Consider the following 24,543-nt stretch of genomic DNA (forward strand, 5'->3'; position numbering starts at 1 on the left):
TTCTGCACTGACTCTCAGCTGCAATGGCATCCACTCTGCGATAACTTCTCCACACCTGCCTCTGCACTGAGTCTGCTTCCCCGCATATGGGGGGAAAGCCTCTGGGATCATTCAAGAGGAGGTTGCACATCTTTATTAAGGGAGTTATATGTTACTCAGGTGGGGACTGTTTCATATTTCTCTGGGGTCATTCGAGAGGAGGTTGCACATCTTTATTAAGGGAGTTGTATGTTACTCAGGTGGGGGCTGTTTCCTCATTCATATTTATCTTTATATGTTCATGAGTGCACAATATCGCTGTGTAAGTTTCCAATTTATCAAATATCTAATCTTCTCATTCTAGTTACTCTCAGATAAGCATTATGAATGCATTTATTACATTGATTTGTATTTGATGTTATAAGAGTAATCTGTTTTTCTATAAATCTTTGGTCACTAATCTGGCATGTGCAGTTTTCAATTCAATGGTAACTTTGTGCTTAACCATTTATTTGTGATGTAATGGAAGATGTTTCGAAATGCATATCTGTTTTCATTTCCGACAACTTTGAAGTCAATCAATTTTAGTGAATGCAAAGCGAAATGGTGTAGTAGAGAAAGTGATGGCAGTGTGGCCTATGTACATGACAAATGGGTCATCAGAATGACACATACTCACTTTGCAGAAATGCATCACGTCGATTACAATGAGTGAATGCAGTGTCTTCGGACAGCAAATGGCTCAGAATTTCTCTTTACAGACCTTTACACAGATGCAAGTTAATTGCAAGTGAAATTGTGAAAGACAGAAAGAAATGAAGCTGTTTCATTTTAACTAGCCTTAGGTGTCTGAAGGCAACCAATAAGGGTCTCCATTATCTCAATGCCCTTGAGATTACTAAAAGCAAACGAGTCCTACTTATAACATTGACTTTTGTAATTGCATCGTCTTATGTTATTCCAGATGCAATCCATGTCACTTTTCTGTCTCTGCCTCTGATCCATGCCTGTATTTTCACATAACCACCTCTCCACTATTTCAGTGATAACCTTGGAACTTGCTACAGAGCTGTTCAAGGTTATTTGGCAGCCAGGGTATAAAAGATCTATCAGGGTCCTGTGTCTTGAACATAAACAGTGATACTCCTTGCAGTGCTGTTGACAAGGGTGCTACTGTCCTCACTGAGCGATGGCGTTCAGCTCTAACTCTGCCCTTCAAAGGAAGTGTCACTGTGAAAAGGATAAGATGAATCAAGGCAGCATCCTTTACCACATCTTAAATCACAAAAGAAATCCACGTCTACCCACCTGCAGCTGCAAGCACGAATCCAAAGAGAAGGCAGCACTGGGATCACCGTACGTTGCCTGCAAGGCTGCCTCTGAAGTTCTGCTGAAGACTGTGAACTTTATTAAAAACCTGCCCTCTTTTTGGGGGCTGCTGCAGCCAGACCAGCTGCTGCTGCTGGAGAACTGCTGGGCTGCCCTTTTCCTGCTGGGCTTGGCTCAGGAAGGTGTGGATTTTGAAGTGATTGAACCATCAAAGACGAGCATACTGAAAGAAATTCTAACGAACCAGAAAGGAAAAGGCACTGATGAGAAAACAAGCTCTGAGCCGTCTGCTGCGGAAGTGCAGAAAGTGAAATCATTCCTAACTAAGTGCTGGAGCATAGATATCAGCACTAAGGAGTATGTGTACTTAAAGGGAATCGTTCTATTCAGTCCAGGTGAGCTGTCCCATTGAGACCCCTGACCCAAAGCTTTGGTTTTTGTTTTTAGCGAACTCAGGTGAAAATGCTTGAATTGCTGTTGAAGCATTAGCATTATTCCAGAAGGATGAATTTTGCCATTGATTGCAGAGAACAGCAAATTCATTCACAGTGAAAGTGGCCATTCAAGGCAGAAGGGGAAAAAAAAAACAATTATCTGACACTGGAAGGTTGAAAGTATATAATAAGCTGACACTCTCAAACTTGCAGGGAAGATGTTTCAGTTAAAGGGAAGTTGGTGAATCCAAGTTAGGGGAGGAAGCTGACGGTGAAAAGTGGGGAGAGAGGAGGGGGGTGAGAAAGGTCAGCTTTCGTTTAACTCTTATCACTTGGCAGATTTCCCATCCTCCTTTACCTTTTGAGGACTTAAAATTGATGCAGATCTTTATGATTGCTTGACTGAAATTTCAAGTGATAAAAATACATTCAAACACATTTCAAAGAGGTACAATGATTGGACTGCCATCACATACCAAAGTAATTGTATTGTAATGTTACATTGGAAATAATCAGTTATATAGCTCTATAGTTACACATTACTATTGTTACCAGAAATGTTTGCTTTAAATTTTATAAGAAGGACAGATGTTTTTGCTTCAATGACAGTTTGATCAACATAATATTGTGAAATTTGTTTGATAAGGAACAAAAGTGTTCAACCTTGATGCAAACTGGTGGCCTTCAGAACTGATTGGCACCTTAGAAGTTCCAGAAACGTGCTGGTGTCAGTGTTTTCTGCAAAGGCTATATGCAAAATCATGACTGGCAGCTCACTTATTGGATTGCACTATATCCAGTAAGATGCTAATACATTTGAACACTTTGAACATCCCAAAGGTTGCCTGAGGAGATTAACAGCTAGTTAAAGTGAGCGAAATTAACCTCGCAACTTGAGCAAAATGCCACAGCTTGTTCTGTGCTTGGTTTAACTGGTGTCCCATTCATCATGAGGCAGATCCTTGGCAGCTAGTTTCATGAGGTACTCTCTGATGACATTACAGTCATAAATTTGTGTACCAGCAGAGGAATGTGCAAGATCAAAGCTCACTGTTATCCAACCGGTTAGCCCCGATGACATGTGATAAATTGGGATGAGAAATGTCTGAAAAGGAGTGGGCTAATTAGTTCCTCGGGCCTTCCCTGTCATTCAAGGAGATTTGCATGCAACATAATTTTTACGTCCTTTGAAATCCTTAACTCAAAGACTCAATCTTGAAGTTTTCAATTAACCCGCTAACATTTGCAGGCATTAGATAGAGGGAAATGAAGATTTCCATTACATTTCTGTGAAAGAATGTTTACTCCAGAGAGGTTTGACTATTCTTTCCTAAAAGCAGTTGGGGAATGTGTCGAGTCCAGTTGAACACAAGAGTTTGCAATCACGTGGTCTGGGGGGAGTTTGCATCAATGTTACTTAAGAACATAGAGCTTTTTGTAGTTGAAATGATTCACCTTAACAAATGCACCACATTTGGTGCCTCTCAGCCTCACATTCCTGCTTTTCTCATCACTTTTCTTATTCATTTCTATCTCTAGAAAGACATATGTCTCTTAAATATATCTCTAATATATCATTGACTGCTTGATGTTCACCCCTTCCCTCTCTTCAGCTGCAGGTTGACCACATTCATAAATGTGCTTTCCACAAAACACCACATTGATATACTGCAGAGATTCCCCAGTGCTGTTAAAATGCAGAAACCCAGAACCTCATCTTTAAAAAGAACACTCAAAATGCTAGCAAACCTCAGCATATCTGACAGCCTCCATGCTGAGACAAACAACATGAGTGGCTCAAGTTCAACACAGCTTTTCTTCAGAACTGCTCACTTTCCTCCTTCTTCTACGTTTTTAAAATGTATTCAATACCCAATGTTATTCTACTGCAGATACAAACAAATCTCTCAGTCAGTCATGTAGAAGAGAAAAAGCAGACTAACATTTTGGATGGAGATTCTGAATAATATCTGTTGTTTTGTCACCATAGCCTTACCAGACTATAGCGGCTACTCTCTCATAGAGAGGTTACTCGGGGTGATTTAACCTAAGGGCCACCAGACCTCAGGAAAGAGGTAGAGAAGGAGAGCCCTTCATGGTAACCTCAAACCTGTGATGGGAATTGGACTCATACTATTAGTACCACCCTGCTCTGTAAACAAACAATCCAGCCAACTGAGCTAAACTAATTCCCAGAATAATGGGCATGTATACATTGCTAAATGCATCCTTGTTAATATTCTGACTTCATACTGAGTCAACCACAACCAAACTGATCTAATTCTTATTTTCAAAGATGATGTACTCAGGCATAGAGTGGTGGATAGGATTGATTTGAATTTCTGTGTTTGCTATTGGATTTCCTCTGAAATAGCTTAAATCAAGAGCACTTTATAATATTTGGATGTTAGGATAATAGCAGGGTTGCCTCCTACAGGCAAGTGACCCAAATACACTGAAGCTAAAAGGCAATATTTGTTTGCAAATATCTGATTTCAGGAGGGATGGACTCAGCATAAAGAATTTTCCTTTCTATTGTTGTTTCTGATTTTCTTTTACAAATTAAGTAAACCAAAGCATGACATCACGTGTGTGACAAATGGAGATAAACCCATGGAGCATTTTGATGCATTTTGTAGCTCATAATAAATTGCAGTTGGGGAGGTTCACGTGTAGGTCACTGAGTAATAGGTATAACTGAATGGAATAGGCCATTGTTAACCAAGCAAGTAACTGCATGCCTTGGGGCAGGAAGGCATGTGACAGGAAGTCCATATAATTGGCATTGTTGAAGTGACCCACAAATACCAATCCATCACCAGGCACCTTCATCAGTGATGGGGTGGTGTTGGGCATCCCACTTGTCTGTGGGTCAATTATAGATCCTAATTTGCTAATTAATGGCACTTAAAGTCTTCTTGCTACTGCTACTGGGACTTTATTTGGGATGGGTGAAACCAGCACCACGTACCCAGTTCACCAGGTGGACTGAAGGCCAGGCTGAAGGGGTGCTGCCTTCCTTACCAGTTCCCTGTGTCCAAGTTCTGTCTGTCAAATCCCCAAAGCACCCGCTTCACATTTACCTTGCCCTGAACCATACCCTGCTGGTTCTGCCAGCCTGGCCCCAGTGAGATTCTGAGCTAACCTTTAATTCTGTCTCCATTAGAGCACTCTTCCTTCTGTGACTTGATGCCGTTCCAGTAATGAGCACTATTCCCAATGGGTACCAGAGAGCTGATGGCTGTTAAATGTCCGAGAGGCTAGTCTGTCAAGCCAGGGCGAGATCACTTTTAGCTGTTATTTCAGCTCCCTGCTAAAGTCAGAAATAAATAATTCTATATGTGTCTAACCGATGGAGATCAGCTCTGAAGAAAATGCTGTTATTCATTTCATAAAGCACCCTTGGTGGACTAACAGGCAAGAATATGACGACTTGAAAGTGCAGATGCCTAAAATTGCACAGTCCATGAAAGTAGACATTGAAATGTCATAATGCATGATTAATCCATACCCATTAAATGTAATAACGGCAGCATGCTACTGTTTGATCATTTACATGGTTTCTATGTGCAGCCATATCGTGAAGCAGGCTGCATCACTGGGGAGCAACCATTGGTACGTGCAGCTTCTAAGTAGGGCAAACCTGCACAGCTTGAAGGGGAGGTGCATGGTGCCTGGGACTGGAGCTCGGAGACATGTGAAAGTAACATGAGAAAGACAGTTGAATGTGGAAATGTGAAAAAAGGAGCTGAAATGAGCCATTTGGTCCTTTGGGACTGGTCTAACACTCAGCAAGAACATAGCTGATCTTTCACATAAATCCCACCTCCCGCTGTTCTTCTTATGTCCCTCGATTTCCTGATTTAAGTCATTTAATGAGGGAACAGTGAAAGGGAATGAGTGTAATGCAGTTGTTGTGGTCAACACAACCTTCCAGAAGACATTTGATTATGCGGCACATAGTAGACTTATCAGTAGAGTTAATGATCCTGGAATTAAACACAGTTTGAATACAAAGTTAGATGAGTAGTCAGAAAAAGAATCGTAGTTGCAAATGGTTACTTTGGGATTGGGGGTAGGTATACATACAATGGTGCTGTCCAGGTGTTGGTACTAGGATTAATGCTTTTCTTGATCAATACTAAATTCCAGATTTTGCAGGGGATTTAAAATGACTTGGAAATGTGATGAACCATTGTGTGGGGGTGGAGGGGTGGGAGTGGGGGAGCTATCATAGACTTCAAAAGTATGCAGAGAGGCTGGTGGAATGTATTTGATGGATACCAACAAACACAGAAAAATGTGAAGTTACATTATTTGATAGGAGGAAAAAGGAAGCCAAGATAATCTAATGATGATTAAGGTAGTGCAGCAAGGTAGTGCAGAAACACCAAGGAGTGGGCAGGCTGAAAAGTGGTTGAAAAGGCATATGAGATTCCTGGCTTACTAAATAAGAGCATTGACTACTAAGGCAAGGAAGCTATAATGCAACTTCACTAAATACTCACCTGGAATACTGTGTACAATTCTAGGCCATACACCTCAGGAAGGACACGAAGGATTGAGAGGCTGCAGAAAAGCAGTATAAGAGTTTTCTGAAAGTTTAGAGATTTTAGTTTCCAGAATAGTTGGGAGAAATGGCATTTTTTCTCTTTATAGGAGAAAGTTTTTTTCTCTTGGTCGAGGAGTCCAAAATCAGGAGGGGGCTAACCAGAGTCATAGAGATGTAATAATGGCAGAAAGACATTGACATGAAGACATGCATTTTTATACAGAGTGTAGTTCAGGTCTGCAACATACTGCCTGAAAGTATGATGGAGACAGGTTCAGTCAACGTTCTCATAGATAAGCATCTGAAAAGAAAAGAATTGTAGAGTTGTGGGGAAAAGTTGGGAGAGTGGTGCTTACTACATTATTCTTGTAGTGGGTTGCCATGGAGTTGAAGGGCCAATTGTCCTCTTCCTGTGCTGTGATTGTTGTATAAAGTAATGGTTCTGAAATTAACAGCCTGAGAGAGGGTCAGAAGGCGCAGCTCACAATAAGCTCACAACAGGGCATGGCTACAGAAGGGAAATTAAGTAGCACTGATGCAGTTTAAACTGCAGCACTGCTGATGTTGCAAAGGAAAAAATAGGTGGCAAAGATACCATCTAAAAGTGTAAACAGAGTCTAACTGAAAAAAGGTAAGGAGACTATTGAAGATGCTATAAGAATGGAGATCCATAATTAAAATCACGGTTCAGGCAGCAAGATTATATTAAGATCAAAAACAACAGGCTTTATTTGGGTATGCTATGGAAAAGCATACATTATTCTTTATTGGGCTTTGAAAAGTGGAAAATTATCTAATTTGCCCACAAAAGAAATAGAGTCATAGAGATGTACAACATGAAAACAGACACTTCAGTCCAACCCGTCCATGCCGACCAGATATCCCAACTCAATATAGTCCCACCTGCCAGCACCCGGCCCATATCCCTCCAAACCCTTCCGATTCATATACCCATCCAAATGCCTTTAAAATGTTATAATTGTACCAGCCTCCACCACTTCCTCTGGCAGCTCATTCCATACACGTACCACCCTCTGCGTGAAAAAGTTGCCCATTAGGTCTCTTTTATATCTTTCCCCTCTCACCCTAAACCTATGCCCTCTAGTTCTGGACTCCCCGACCCCAGGGAAAAGACTTTGTCTATTTATCCTATCCATTACCCTCATAATTTTGTAAACCTCTATAAGGTCACCCCTCAGCCTCCGACACTCCAGGGAAAAAAGCCCCAGCCTGTTCAGCCTCTCCCTATAGCTCTGCAGAGGGTGGGAAATGACAAAGATAAGGCTTTTTTTTTTGCTCTCAGCAATTTGTGTGACTTTGGGACTCTCTGCCTTAGAAGATGATGAAGCTGATTTTCTTTAAAACTGAGATGGATAGATTCTTGCTCAGCAGATGAATCATGGATTATCAGAGTTACATGAGAATGTGAAACTTGAAACACAAACAGATCAGCCAACATTTTATTGATCAATAAAGCAGGTTTGAGAAGCCAAATGGTTTATTTCTGCTCCTATTTCATATGCTCTTATATTCATATTCAACCTCGATTTTGCCCATGAAAAAGTAGGAAACCTCTATTTTGATTGCAAAGTGAGGATATATTTAAAATAAAGTTCTTGAAAGAGCAAGAAATAACTGAAAAGTTCAGTACACAGCAGTATCCATAAATACATTCCCTACAGATTAAAGGAAAACTGTGTCTGCGACGTTTTGTAAAGAATTTATAAAAGACAGAATTGTCTGACAAATATTTGATGAATCTTTGTCAGATTTATTACAGTCCAAAGAAGATTTAACTTTGAAGAAAGCAATTCAGATCCTGCTGGAAACAGAAAGCAGGAGGAATAACAGAGAAATCCTGAGGGGAGAAGGCCAACCTTATCAGTGAACAGCAACAAATGCATTACGTTACAGACAAATGCAAAACACCAACAAAAGGGGTAGGTTAGACAGCAGCTACTAGGAGTCAATATCAATGCTATGGAAGAAGGAAGCTTCACAAACACAAACCTGCCTTAAGTTTTGAATGGTCATTGCCAAAGTGCAGCAAAACATTTGCCAGCTGGTTTAACTTAATTGCAGTATGCATCTATTTTTAAAAAATGTTACATTTGGAAGATTATGGGCCACTTTCAGAAGTTTGTCAAAGTAAGACACAGTTACAAAGCAGTAAAAGATGTTAATACCATAGAATTGTCAGCATAAGAAAAGATATCTAATGCATTCTGAAGGGAGATCAGTGATCTGACCAACTTAGGCTTATGTATAAACTTGCAACTCTCAATCTGGCAAAGAGGGTGACTGCAGTTCAGTCCATGGGATTATGTGTGTAATGTATGTAAGAAGGAATAGTGTTAGCCAGAGCTGCAAACTGCTAATACAAGAGACAACAGTGGGCATGACAGTTGGTGCAGTATGGTCAAGGATAACAGATTTGATAAGGGACCTGAAAGGAATGAGTCAATAAACCATCAGTGGTCTATCTTATTTTTATAGCTGAAGGAGTTGTACATAGTCAGGGCAGAAAACTTTTCCCTTTTTGGAACAATCATTCACAAATAATTGGTTAAGATTAACCCAATGAGTAATACCATGATTTGTAGATTTCACAAGGTCAATTAAGGTAATCATTCCTCAAGTCAAGTACCTATAAAGATGCCAAAGCAAAGAGAACAAACTTGGGGAAAATAGTGAAACCTCTAGACCACTTGAATTTGTGAAGTCAGAGATTTAGAGGAGATGGGGTCGTCGTAAATTTAGCTATTCACCTAAATGTAGAAAGCTAACAATGGGAAAAAGAACCTGGTGGCAGGGGTGAGATGGGAGGTACTCTATAAATAATGTTTCTGAAAGAGTTAATGTTTTACACTGCATTTTGCTCCATACAATCTGATATTATGATAAGGATTTGCAGGGAGGAGGCAAATATTATAGAATCCTGTGGAATGATAATAAGCACACCCACACATGCACAGACATACCCACACAGACACACCCACACCCACACATGCACAGACAGACCAACATGTACACCCACACAGACACACCCACACCCACACATTCACAGACACACCCACATGTACACCCACACCCACACAGACACACCCACACAGATACACCCACACCCATACATGCACAGACACACTCACACAGACACACCCACACCCATACTTGCACAGACACACCCACATCCACGCATGCACAGACACACCCAAACAGACACACCCACACGCACACATGCACAGACACACCCACACAGACACACCCAAACAGACACACCCATACAGACACTCCCACACCTACACATGCACAGATACATCCACACAGACACACCCACACATGCATAGACACACCCACATCCATGCATGCACAGACACATCCACACAGGCACACCCACACCCACACATGCACAGACACTCCCATACCTACACCCACACAGACACACCCACACCACACCCACACATGCACAGACACACCCACACATACACCCACACCAACACCCACACATACACAGACACACCCACACGTACACCCACACGGACACGCCCACCCCCCCACCCACACATGCACAGACACACGCACACAGACACACCCACACCCACAAATGCACAGACACACCCACACGTGCACCCACACAGACACATGCACACCCACACATGCACAGCTACACCCACACCTGCACAGACACACCCGCACAGACTCATCCACACAGACACAGCCACATCTGCACAGACACACTCACACCCACACCTGCACAGACACACCCACACAGACACACCCACACAAACACGCTCACACAGACACACCCCCACCAGCACAAACACACCCACACAGGCACACCCTCACCTGCACAGACACACCCACACAGACACACCTACACCCACAGACACACAGCTACACAGGCACACCCACACCTGCAGGACACAGACTCACCCACACAGACAGACCCACACCTGCACAGACTCACCCACACAGACACACCCACACAAACACGCCCACACAGACACACCCCCACCAGCACAAACACACCTACACAGACACACCCACACCTGCACAGACACACCCTCACCTGCACAGACAAACCCGCACAGACACACCCACACAGACACACACACACCTGCACAGACACACCCACACCTTCACAGGCACACTCACACAGACGCACCCACACAGACACACCTACACATGCACAGACACACCCACACAGACACACCCACAGACACACATGCACAGACATACCCACACGTACACCCACACATGCACACCAACACCCATACATGCAGAGACACAGCCACACAAACACACCTACACCCACACATGCACAGACACACCCACACAGACACACCCACACACACACATGCACAGACACACCCACATGTACACCCACACAGACACGCCCACACAGACATGCCCACATGTACACCCACACAGACACATCCACACAGACACACGCACACCTGCACAGACACACCCACACAGACACACCCATACCTGCAAAGACACAGCCACATCTGCACAGACACATCCACACCTGCACAGACACACCCACACCTGCACAGGCACACCCATGCAGACACATCCACACCTGCAGAGACACACCCACACCTGCACAGACACACCCACACAGACACACAGACACATGCACAGACAAACCCACACAGACCCACCCACACCTGCAAAGAGATGCCTACACAGGCATACCCACACCTGCACAGGCACACCCTTGCAGACACACCCACACCTGCAGACGTACACCCACACAGACACACACACAGACACACCCACACCTGCACAGACAAACCCACACAGACCCACCCATACCTGCAAAGAGACGCCCAGACCTGCACAGGCACACCCATGCAGACACACACACACCTGCAGAGATACACCCACACAGACACACCCAGACCCACACAGACACACCCACACCTGCACAGACACACGCACACAGACACCCGCACATTCACACCCACAGCCACACAGGCACACCCACACGACACACCCACACCTGCACAGACACACGCACACAGGCACACCCACACAGACACACCCACACCCACACGTACACCTGCACAAACACACCCACACAGACATACCCACACCCAGACAGACACACCCACACCCACACAGGCACACCCACACAGACACACCCACATCTGCGCAGACACACGCACACAGGCACACCCACACAGACACACCCACACCCACACATGCACAGACACACCCACACAGACACACCCACACAGTCATACCCACACCCACACCTGCACAGACACACCCAAAGACATGCCCACACCCACACCCAAACACACCCACACAGGCACACCCACATAGACACACCCACATCTGCAGACACAACCACACATGCACACCCACACATGCACAGACACACCCACACAGACACACCAACACCCACACATGCACAGACACATCCACACAGACACACCCACACCCACACATGCACAGACTCACCCACACAGACACACCAACACCCACACATGCACAGACACACCCACACAGACACACCCACACCCACACAGGCACTCCCACACCCACACATGCACAGATACACCCACACAGACACACCAACACCCACACATGCACAGACACACCCACACAGACACACCCACACCCACACATGCACAGACTCACCAACACGTACACCCACACAGTCACACCCACACCCACACATGCACAGACACACCAACACGTACACCCATACAGACACACCAACACCCACACATGCACAGACACACCCACACCCACACATGCACAGACATACCCACACAGATATACCCACACCTGTACAGGCGCATTCACACAGACACACCCACACCTGCACAGACACAGACACATCTGCACAGACACACCCACACCTGCACAGACACACCCAAACAGACATACCCACACCTGCACAGAGACACCCACACAGGCACACCCACACCTGCACAGACATACCCGTGCAGACACACCCACACCTGCACAGGCACACCCATGCAGACTCACCCACACCTGCAGAGGTACACCCACACAGACACACACACATAGACACACCCACACAGACACACCCGAACCTGCACAGGCACACCCACGCAGACACACACACACCTGAAGAGATACACCCACATAGACACACCCACACAGACACACCCACACCCACACAGACACACTCACACCTGCACAGACACACGCATACAGGCACACCCACACATCCACACCCACACCTGCACAGACACACGCACACAGACACACCCACACAGACACACCCACACAGACATACCCACATCCACACAGACACACCCACAACCACACCCACACAGACACACCCACACCTGCACAGACACACCTACACAGACACACCCATACCCACACAGGCACACCCACACAGACACACCCACACTCACACATGCACAGACACTCCCACACAGACACACCCGCACACGCACACCCACACCCACACAGACACACCCACACCCACACATGCACAGACACTCCCACACAGACACATCCACACAGACATACCCACACCCACACAGACACACCCACACCTGCACAGACATACCCAAAGACACACCCACACCCACACCCAGACACACCCACACAGGCACACCCACACAGACACACCCACACCTGCACAGGCACATGCACACAGGCACACCCACACACACCCACACCCACACATGCACAGATACACACACAGACACATCCACACACATGCCCACCTAGACACACCCACACCCACACATGCACAGGCACACCCACACAGGAACACCCGCACCTGCACAGAGACACCCACACCTGCACAGGCACACCCATGCAGACACATCCACACCTGCACAGACACACCAACACAGACACACCCACACCTGCACAGACAAACCCACACAGACCCACCCACACCTGCAAAGAGATGCCCACACAGGCATACCCACACCTGCACAGGCACACCCTTGCAGACACACCCACACCTGCAGACGTACACCCACACAGACACACACACAGACACACCCACACCTGCACAGACAAACCCACACAGACCCACCCATACCTGCAAAGAGACGCCCAGACCTGCACAGGCACACCCATGCAGACACACACACACCTGCAGAGATACACCCACACAGACACACCCAGACCCACACAGACACACCCACACCTGCACAGACACACGCACACAGACACACCCGCACATTCACACCCACACCCACACAGACACACCCACTCAGGCACACCCACACGACACACCCACACAGGCACAGACACACCCACACAGTCATACCCACACGTACACCTGCACCCAAACACACCCACACAGGCACACCCACATAGACACACCCACACCTGCACAGACACAAGCACACAGGCACACCCACACCCACACCCACACATGCACAGATACACCCACACAGACACACCAACACCCACACATGCACAGACACACGCACACAGACACACCCACACCCACACATGCACAGACTCACCCACACAGACACACCAACACCCACACATGCACAGACACACCCACACAGACACACCCACACCCACACAGGCACACCCACACCCACACGTACACCCACACAGACACACCCACACCCACACATGCACAGATACACCCACACAGACACACCAACACCCACACATGCACAGACACACCAACACAGACACACCCACACCCACACATGCACAGACTCACCAACACATACACCCACACAGTCACACCCACACCCACACATGCACAGACACACCAACACGTACACCCACACAGACACACCAACACCCACACATGCACAGACACACGCACACATGCATAGACATACCCACACAGATATACCCACACCTGTACAGGCGCATTCACACAGACACACCCACACCTGCACAGACACACTCACACCCACACCTGCACAGACACAGACACATCTGCACAGACACACCCACACCTGCACAGGCACACCCATGCAGATACATCCACACCTGCACAGACACACCCAAACAGACATACCCACACCTGCACAGAGACACCCACACAGACACACCCACACCTGCACAGACACACCCGTACAGACACACCCACACCTGCACAGGCACACCCATGCAGACTCACCCACACCTGCAGAGGTACACCCACACAGACACACACACATAGACACACCCACACAGACGCACCCGAACCTGCACATGCACACCCACGCAGACACACACACACCTGAAGAGATACACCCACATAGACACACCCACACAGACACATCCACACCCACACAGACACACTCACACCTGCACAGACACACGCATACAGGCACACCCACACATCCACACCCACACCCACACAGACACACCCACACAGACACACCCACACAGACATACCCACACCCACACAGACACACCCACACCCACACAGGCACACCCACACAGACACACCCACACCTGCACAGACACACCCACACAGACACACCCACACCCACACAGGCACACCCACACAGACACACCCACACATGCACAGACACTCCCACACAGACACACCCACACACCCACACCCACACCCACACAGACACACCCACACCCACACATGCACAGACACTCCCACACAGACACATCCACACAGACATACCCACACCCACACAGACACACCCACACCTGCACAGACATACCCAAAGACACACCCACACCCACACCCAGACACACCCACACAGGCACACTCACACAGACACACCCACACCTGCACAGACACATGCACACAGGCACACTCACACACCCACACCCACACATGCACAGATACACACACAGACACATCCACACACATGCCCACACAGACACACCCACACCCACACATGCGCAGACACACCCACACGTACACCCACACAGACAACCCACACCGACACATGCACAGATACACCCACACAGACACACCAACACCCACACATGCACACCCCTGCAGACACACACACACCTGAAGAGATACACCCACACAGACACACCCACACAGACACACCCACACCCACACAGACACACTCACACCTGCACAGACACACGCATACAGGCACACCCACACATCCACACCCACACCCACACAGACACACCCACACAGGCACACCCACACCTGCACAGACACACGCATACAGGCACACCCACACCCACACAGACACACCCACACAGACATACCCACACCCACACAGGCACACCCACACAGGCACACCCACACAAACACACCCACACCTGCACAGACACACCCACACAGACACACCCACACAGACTTATCCACACCCACACAGACACACCCACACCCACACAGGCACACCCACACCCACACATGCACAGACACTCCCACACAGACACACCCACACAGACATACCCACACCCACACCTGCACAGACATACCCAAAGACACACCAACACCCACACCCAGACACACCCACACATGCACAGACACACCTACACGTACACCCACACAGACACATACCAACACCCACACCCACACAGACATACCCGCACCTGTACAGACGCATTCACACAGACACACCCACACCTGCACAGACACACGCACACAGACACACGCACACAGGCACACCCACACATCCACACCCACACCCACACAGACACACCCACACAGACACACCCACACAGACCCACCCACAACTGCACAGGCACACACACACAGGCACACCCACACAGACACACCCACACCCACACAGAGACATACCCAAACCCACACGTACACCTGCACAGACACACCCACACAGACATAGACACACCCATACAGACATACCCACACCCACACAGACACACCCACACCCACACAGGCACACCCACACAAACACACCCACACCTGCACAGACACACGCACACAGGCACTCCCACACAGACACACCCAGACCCACACAGACACACCCACACATGCACAGACACACCTACACAGACACACCCACACAGACATACCCACACCCACACAGACACACCCACACCTGCATAGACACACCCACACAGACACACCAACACGTACACCCACACAGACACATGCACAAATACACACACAGACATATCCACACCCATGCCCACACAGACACACCCACACCCACACATGCACAGACACACCCACACAGACACACCAACACCCACACATGCACAGACAGACCAACACGTACACCCACACAGACACACCCACACCCACACATGCACAGACACACCCGCACAGACACACCCACACGGACACACCCACACCCACACAGACACATTCACACAGACACACCCACACAGACACACCCACACCCACACATGCACAGACACACCCACACAGACACACCAACACCCACACATGCACAGACAGACCAACACGTACACCCACACAGACACACCCACACCCACACATGCACAGACACACCCGCACAGACACACCCACACAGACACACCCACACAGACACATTCACACAGACACACCCACACAGACACACCCACACACCCACACATGCACAGACACACTCACACATATGCCCATACGGACACATCCAGATCCACACCTGCACAAACACACCTGCACGTACACCCACACAGACACATCCACACCCACACGTGCACAGACACACCCACACATACACCCATACCGACACACCCATACCCACACATGCACAGATACACCCACATGTACACCTGCACAGACATACCCAGAAAGACACACCCACACCTGCACAGAGGCATTCAAACAGGCACATCCACACCTACACCTGCACAGACACATTCATACAGTCACACCCACACCCACACAGACGCACCCACACATGCATAAAAACACCCACACGTACACACACACAGACTCACCCACACCCACACATGCACAGACACACCCACACAGACATGCCAACTCCCACACATGCACAGACACACCCACACAGACACACCAACATCCACACATGCACAGATGCACCAACACGTACACCCACACAGACACACCCACACCCACACATGCATTGACACCCCCACACCTGCACAGACGCATTCACACAGACACACCCACACCTGCATAGACACATTCACACAGTCACACCCACAACCACACATGCACAGGCACACCCACACAGACACACCCACACCCACACATGCACAGTGACACAGACACACCCACACCTGCACAGACACATTCACACAGTCACACCCACAGCCACACATGCATAGGCACACCCACACAGACACACCCACGCCCACACATGCACATTCACACCCACACGAACACCCACACAGACACACCCACACCCACACCTGCACAGATACACACACAGACACATCCACACGCATGCCCACACATTCACACCCACACATGCACAGACCCCCACACAGACACACCCACACCCACACATGCACAGACACACACACAGACACACCCACACCCACACATGCACAGACACACCCACACATGAACAGACACACCCACGCGTACACCCACACAGACACACCCACATAGACACACCCACACCCACCATGCACACACCCCCACACAGACACACCCACACACACACCTGCACAGACACACACACAGACACACCCACACCCACACATGAACAGACACACCCACGCGTACACCCATACAGACACATCCACACCCACACATGCACAGACACACCCACACAGACACACCCACACCCACACATGCACAGACACACCAACACGTACACCCACACAGACACATGCACAGATACACACACAGACACATCCACACCGATGCCCACACAGACACACATACACCCACACCTGCACAGACACACCCGCACAGACACACCCGCACAGACACACCCACACAGGCACACCCACACCCACACAGACACATTCACACAGACACACCCACGCGTACACCCACACAGACACACCAATACCCACACATGCACAGACAGACCAACACGTACACCCACACAGACACACCCACACCCACACATGCACAGACACACCCGCACAGACACACCCGCACAGACACACCCACACAGACACACCCACTCCCACACAGACACATTCACACAGACACACCCACACAGACACACCCACACACCCACACATGCACAGACACACCCACACATATGGCCATACGGACACATCCAGATCCACACCTGCACAGACACACCTGCACGTACACCCACACAGACACATCCACACCCACACGTGCACAGACATACCCACACATACACCCATACCGACACACCCATACCCACACATGCACAGATACACCCACATGTACACATGCACAGACACACCCACACAGACATACACACACCTGCACAGACACACCCACAAAGACACACCCACACCTGCACAGAGGCATTCAAACAGACACATCCACACCCACACCTGCACAGACACATTCACACAGTCACACCCACACCCACACAGATGCACCCACACATGCACAGTCACACCCACACGTACACCCACATAGACACACCCACACCCACATATGCACAGAAACACCCACACGTACACACACACAGACTCACCCACAGCCACACATGCACAGACACACCCACACAGACTCGCCCACACCCACACATGCACAGACGCACCAACACGTACACCCACACAGACACACCCACACCCACACATGCATTGACACACGCACACCTGCACAGACGCATTCACATAGACACACCCACACCTGCATAGACACATTCACACAGTCACACCCACACCCACACATGCACAGGCACACCCACAGAGACACACCCACACCTGCACAGACGCATTCACACAGACACACCCACAGCCACACATGCATAGGCACACCCACAGAGACACACCCACACCTGCACAGACGCATTCACACAGACACACCCACACCTGCATAGACACATTCACACAGTCACACCCACAGCCACACATGCATAGGCACACCCACACAGACACACCCACACCTGCACAGACGCATTCACACAGACACACCCACACCTGCACAGACACATTCACACAGTCACACCCACAGCCACACATGCATAGGCACACCCACACAGACACACCCACACCCACACATGCACAGTCACACCCACACGAACATCCACACAGACACACCCACACCCACACCTGCACAGATACACACACACAGACACATCCAAACCCATGCCCACACAGACACACCCATACATGCACAGACACACCCACACAGACACACCCACATAGACACACCCACACCCACCATGCACACACCCCCACACAGACACACCCACACACACACATGCACAGACACACACACAGACACACCCACACCCACACATGCACAGACACACCCACACATGAACAGATACACCCACGCGTACACCCACACAGACACATCCACACCCACACATGCACAGACACACCCACACAGACACATCCACACCCACACATGCACAGACACACCCACACATACACCCACACTGGCACACCCGTACCTACACATGCACAGACACACCCACACCCGCACAGAGCCACCCACAACTGCACAGACACACCCACGCAGGCACACCCACACCTGCACAGACACACCCACACAGACACACCCACACAGACACGCCCTCACCTGCACAGACAAACCCAGACAGACACACCCACACAGACACACCCACACCCACACAGACACACCCACACAGAAACACCCACACAGACACACCCACATAGACGCACCCAAATAGAAACACCCACACCTGCACAGACACGCCCACACAGACACACCTGCACAGACACGCCCACACAGACACACCTGCACAGACACACCCACGCAGGCACACCCACACCTGCACAGACACACCCACACAGACACACCCACACAGACACGCCCTCACCTGCACAGACAAACCCAGACAGACACACCCACACAGACACACCCACACCCACACAGACACATCCACACAGAAACACCCACACAGACACACCCACATAGACGCACCCAAATAGAAACACCCACACCTGCACAGACACGCCCACACAGACACACCTGCACAGACACACCCACACAGACACCTCCGCACTGACCCAGCCACACCTGCACAGACACATCCATGCAGACACACCCACATGGACACACCCGCACAGACACACACAGACACACCCACACCCACACAGAGACACCCACACCTGCACAGAGACACCCACATGCATTGACACATCCACACATACACACCCACACACACACAGACACCCACACCTACACAGACACACCCACACAGACACACCCAGACCTGCACAGACCCACCTGCACAGACAAACCCACACCCACACAGCCACACGCACACCCACACAGACACACCCAGACCTGCATAGAGACACCCACACCTGCACAGGGACACCCACACAGACGCACCCACACAGACACACCCACACAGACACACCAACACAGACAAACCCACACACACAGATGCAACCACATACGACTACTCATGCACACATAAAAACACAGTGATTAAGAGAGTTATCTCAGTAATGTGAATCTAGACTAATCCATTACACAATGGCTGATAGCAGCATGATTTTGTCAAAGGTGACCAAAGAAACTATGAGCAGGACTTTCATTCTACCATTTTAGTTTTGGCTCTTGAACAGGGTTTTCCCTTGTATTTCCAATTATAATTGCACTTCTATATCATCTCATTCTTTCTGAGTATGAATGTGCGTGCGCCTGGGATTGAGGGCATAGAACTTAAGTCTACATAGTAGATTAGGTAATAATCCATTTTACTACATGCTTAAGAAATAAGTTGGGTTTTAATAAACAAACTTATTTTTGAGTTTATTAAAGATACCAGTTTAAAGTCTTTTTTTTTAGATAACTGCAATAAAGAGAAACAAATTGATTATTTTGATGATAGACAAGAGATTTACATTTACATCTCATGAAGTGTTGGGACTTGATTTCCAGTCTGCTCTGCTGTCGTAAACAGACCTATACCCTGAGATCTCCTGTTGGTCTCAATAACATTGCCTATCTCACTAAATTAATTTGTTCAGCTGTACTTTTTGATTTGCAAACATCCATCTCATGATCATGATCCAAACGAGGGTGTAATTTTATGGATCCAAAGGTTGGAACCCATTCGCAACCCAAGGACTGCCATGTTGTGAAATAAAGTGCATTTTGTTCAAGACAAGAACCTCTCTCATTAAGCCTCACCATCATTTTCCTCTCTCATTGTCAGCCAAGTAAAACCCTTAGACTCAGTTATGAAATGATGAGAGTGGCAGAAAATTAACCCAACCGTAAGCAAGGTGTTAACATTGAAGGTTGCATAACAGCTATCATTCTATTGTTTTCTAACAAAACCAAATGCCGCTTGAGGGAAATGTTCTAACATGATGGGTTTTTGGATCTGGAATACACTGCCTGGGAGTATAATGGAGGTGTATTAAATTGTAGCTTCAGAGTTGGATAAACACCTGATGGGAAAATAGTTGCAAGGCTATAGTGAAAAAACAATGAAAGGGACCTTTCTTTGAAAGAGCACAGACTTACAGAGTCACATAGCCCAGAAACAGATACTTCAGTCCAACCAATCCATGCTGACCATAATCCCATAGGTCCTGATGGACAGAATGGTCACCTTCTGTGTCATAATCGTTCTATGATTCTATGATGCTCTAAAACTCAAAACCCTATTGGCCTCTGTCTTGAATATGCACAATGACTAGGTGTGACGATGCTGCTCCTTTAAAAAGGTTATTTTGTCCTTGTTTTTTTTAAAGAGAGGTCGTAAAGGCAGAGGTGACGAAATGTCTGGGCATGAGCCTAGTTTAAACAATGACAGGGATGTGATCAGTTCTCCCAGTTAACGGTCTTCTTTCTAGTTTGGGTTAGTTTTTAGCAGGCAGTCAGAAGCTGCTGCAGAGGAGAAAGGTTCCAAGCTTTAGCAGATAGTTCCTGGCTGGCTTTCTCTCTGAAATGGCTCCTGCCTGCAAGAACCTGAGTTTGAATTTGCCTTTTGCCAAGGGGTGTGTTTATGGGATATTCCAGGAATTGGAACAGCTTTTTAGTTAAGTTGTTATGATGAGTTGGGTTATTCTAAATTCTGTTTTCATTTGCTTGTGTGTCAACTGCTGCATTGAACTACGTTCTGCTTTGCTTAAAGCCCAGTGGTTTGACCAGCTGCATCACACCTGGAATACCCATTTCACATCTGCCTTTAAAATAAGAAAAGTTAAAGTCTGGGCTACTTCTTAAAACATTTTGAGGGAATCTGGCCCCCTTTACACTAAGCTTCTACAGCTGTCTGTCTGGATCAGAAAATTTGAAAGATTCAGAACTCTTTAGTGGAGAATTAGTTCCTCACCTCAGTACTAAGTGGCCATTATTCTAAGATGGTAATCCTGTGTTTTAGATTCCCCAGCAAGGGGGTTCATTTTCTCAGCAGCGACCCTGACAAGCCCCTCAATAATTTCATATGTTCAAATACGTGAACGCTCAACCTTCCAAACTCTAGGGTTTTATAGGCTTAATTTAATCAATCTCTCTCATAGAATAATCCTTACATCCTAGAAACCAATCTAGTGAATAGTTGTTGTGTTCTCTCTAGGACATGTGTGTACATCCTTAAGGAAGGGAACCAAAAGTATACACAATACACTAATGTGACTTCCTCAATGTCCTGCATAATTGTAGTTACATTTTTTTTAGTTGCGTGCCTTTTTAGCTAATATAACCTTTGCCTTCCTAATGGCAGGCTGTATCTGCTTATCAGTTCTCTGTAATTCATCCAACAAGGACACCCAGGTACTTCTGAATGTAAATATTTACCAATCTCTCTTTTTTTTTGCATTTTTCTAATTTCTCCATATTGCATTCCATCTGCCATATTCTTGCCTACTCAGCCAATCTGTCTACATGACTCTGCATCACTTACTTTCTCACCTAACCTTTATATCTTCAGCTAAATTGAACAGATTACGTTCAGACTCTTTATCTGACTGAGATTGTAAATAGCTGAGGCCAAACACTAAAGCTTTCGGTCCTCGATTATCTACAGCTACATTTCTTGTCTGCTGATTTGGTTCTAATCTATTAATTCAAATTTTGATTTGTAATTTCTTCTATGTTGCCTAATTGAATGCACAACATTTCTGATCTCCTCTTCATTCTCTCAAGCAACGTAGATGTTGCTGTTTGAACTGAGTGACAGTTCAGAGTAAGGGCAATGCTGTGGCCTCTGCTGTCACACGTTGGCTAGACTAATGCATTCTCTCCCAAAAGAATGCATTAGTGAGCCAGATGAGGTTTTTCCGAAATGGGTTGCTAGGGTCACCATTTTACTGAGGCTGGAAATTAAATTCCAGCTAACTGGCTTGTAAGTCCTCTTTTGCATTTTTGCTTATGTATTAAACAGATCAGTTATGTTTGTTTCCTTCTATTCAATTTGAGAAACAGTTCTAGAATCTAAGAAAGTTTGGAAGATCATATCTCTGTATCTCTGCAGACACATCTTTTAAACTCTGGGGTGCGTTGTCAGTTGAAGATTTATCACGACCTAATCACTTAGTGTTCTTTTACTTGCACTCACATCAAACTCATGAATCTGCACAGCACCCTCCGAAAAGGCAGTGGGAGCAGAGAGCCAATGGATGGCAAGCTCAGAGCTTGAAGCACTGGGATCCAGTGCAGCACCAGATTCACACGTATGGGCAAGGCCAATGGATGGACCTTCAAATGTCATATCCGCTCGCATGGCTAGAACCATACACTACTCAACCCAGCACACCCCACACATACTCATCTTTCAGTAGTCTCTCTCAGCTACTTACATGCCCCGCCCCACCTCACTGTCACACACAAGCTATGCAACCAGGATAGCCACACGAGCCAAACAAGGTGCACCAGATTCAGTGGCACATGTCCCTCTCGGTTTTGCACGAGGAGGTGAGGCACGGCCAGAGGCAGTAGGAAAGAGCTGTAGGGGGTGACAGACATAGCTTCCTGTTCCAAACTCCATGGAGGAAATGGTGCCAGCCATAATCAGAATCGACATTGCTGAGGGCATGGCCAGAGGAAGGGCTGAAACTATTGAAGATGGCTTTATCCTCATACCTCATGCTACGTCTCACACTCCACTTCCTCATCGGACAGTCTCTGATGATTTACAGATGTGGCCGCTCTTATTTACCCCTCCCCCCATTTGATTCTTGCCCTCACCATAACTTTATCCCTGTTCCTTTCGAGATGCAATTTGGCCAAGCAATGGAGGAACTCAGGAATTGCACAATGTCGAAGGTGCACTATCGGGTGATTACAGGTGCACAGGCAGCACTGCCCATTCTGATGTTGTA

At 47.8% G+C, this 24,543-nt stretch overlaps 1 protein-coding gene across 1 annotated transcript in view; it reads left to right on the forward strand.

The window, feature by feature from the left end:
• Window positions 1-1,168: 1,168 nt before the first annotated feature.
• Window positions 1,169-24,543, forward strand: part of LOC122557106 (nuclear receptor subfamily 0 group B member 1-like) — a 28,776-nt gene continuing 5,401 nt past the window's right edge. Inside the window, exon 1 of the mRNA XM_043704425.2 lies at window positions 1,169-1,703. Within this exon, the coding sequence (XP_043560360.1) occupies window positions 1,169-1,703 (535 nt within the window). The remainder of the gene's footprint in view (window positions 1,704-24,543) is intronic.

Source organism: Chiloscyllium plagiosum, unplaced genomic scaffold (genome assembly GCF_037043375.1).
Source record: "Chiloscyllium plagiosum isolate Xiang-an unplaced genomic scaffold, Cpla_swu_hap1 HiC_scaffold_11, whole genome shotgun sequence".
NCBI lineage: Eukaryota > Metazoa > Chordata > Chondrichthyes > Orectolobiformes > Hemiscylliidae > Chiloscyllium > Chiloscyllium plagiosum.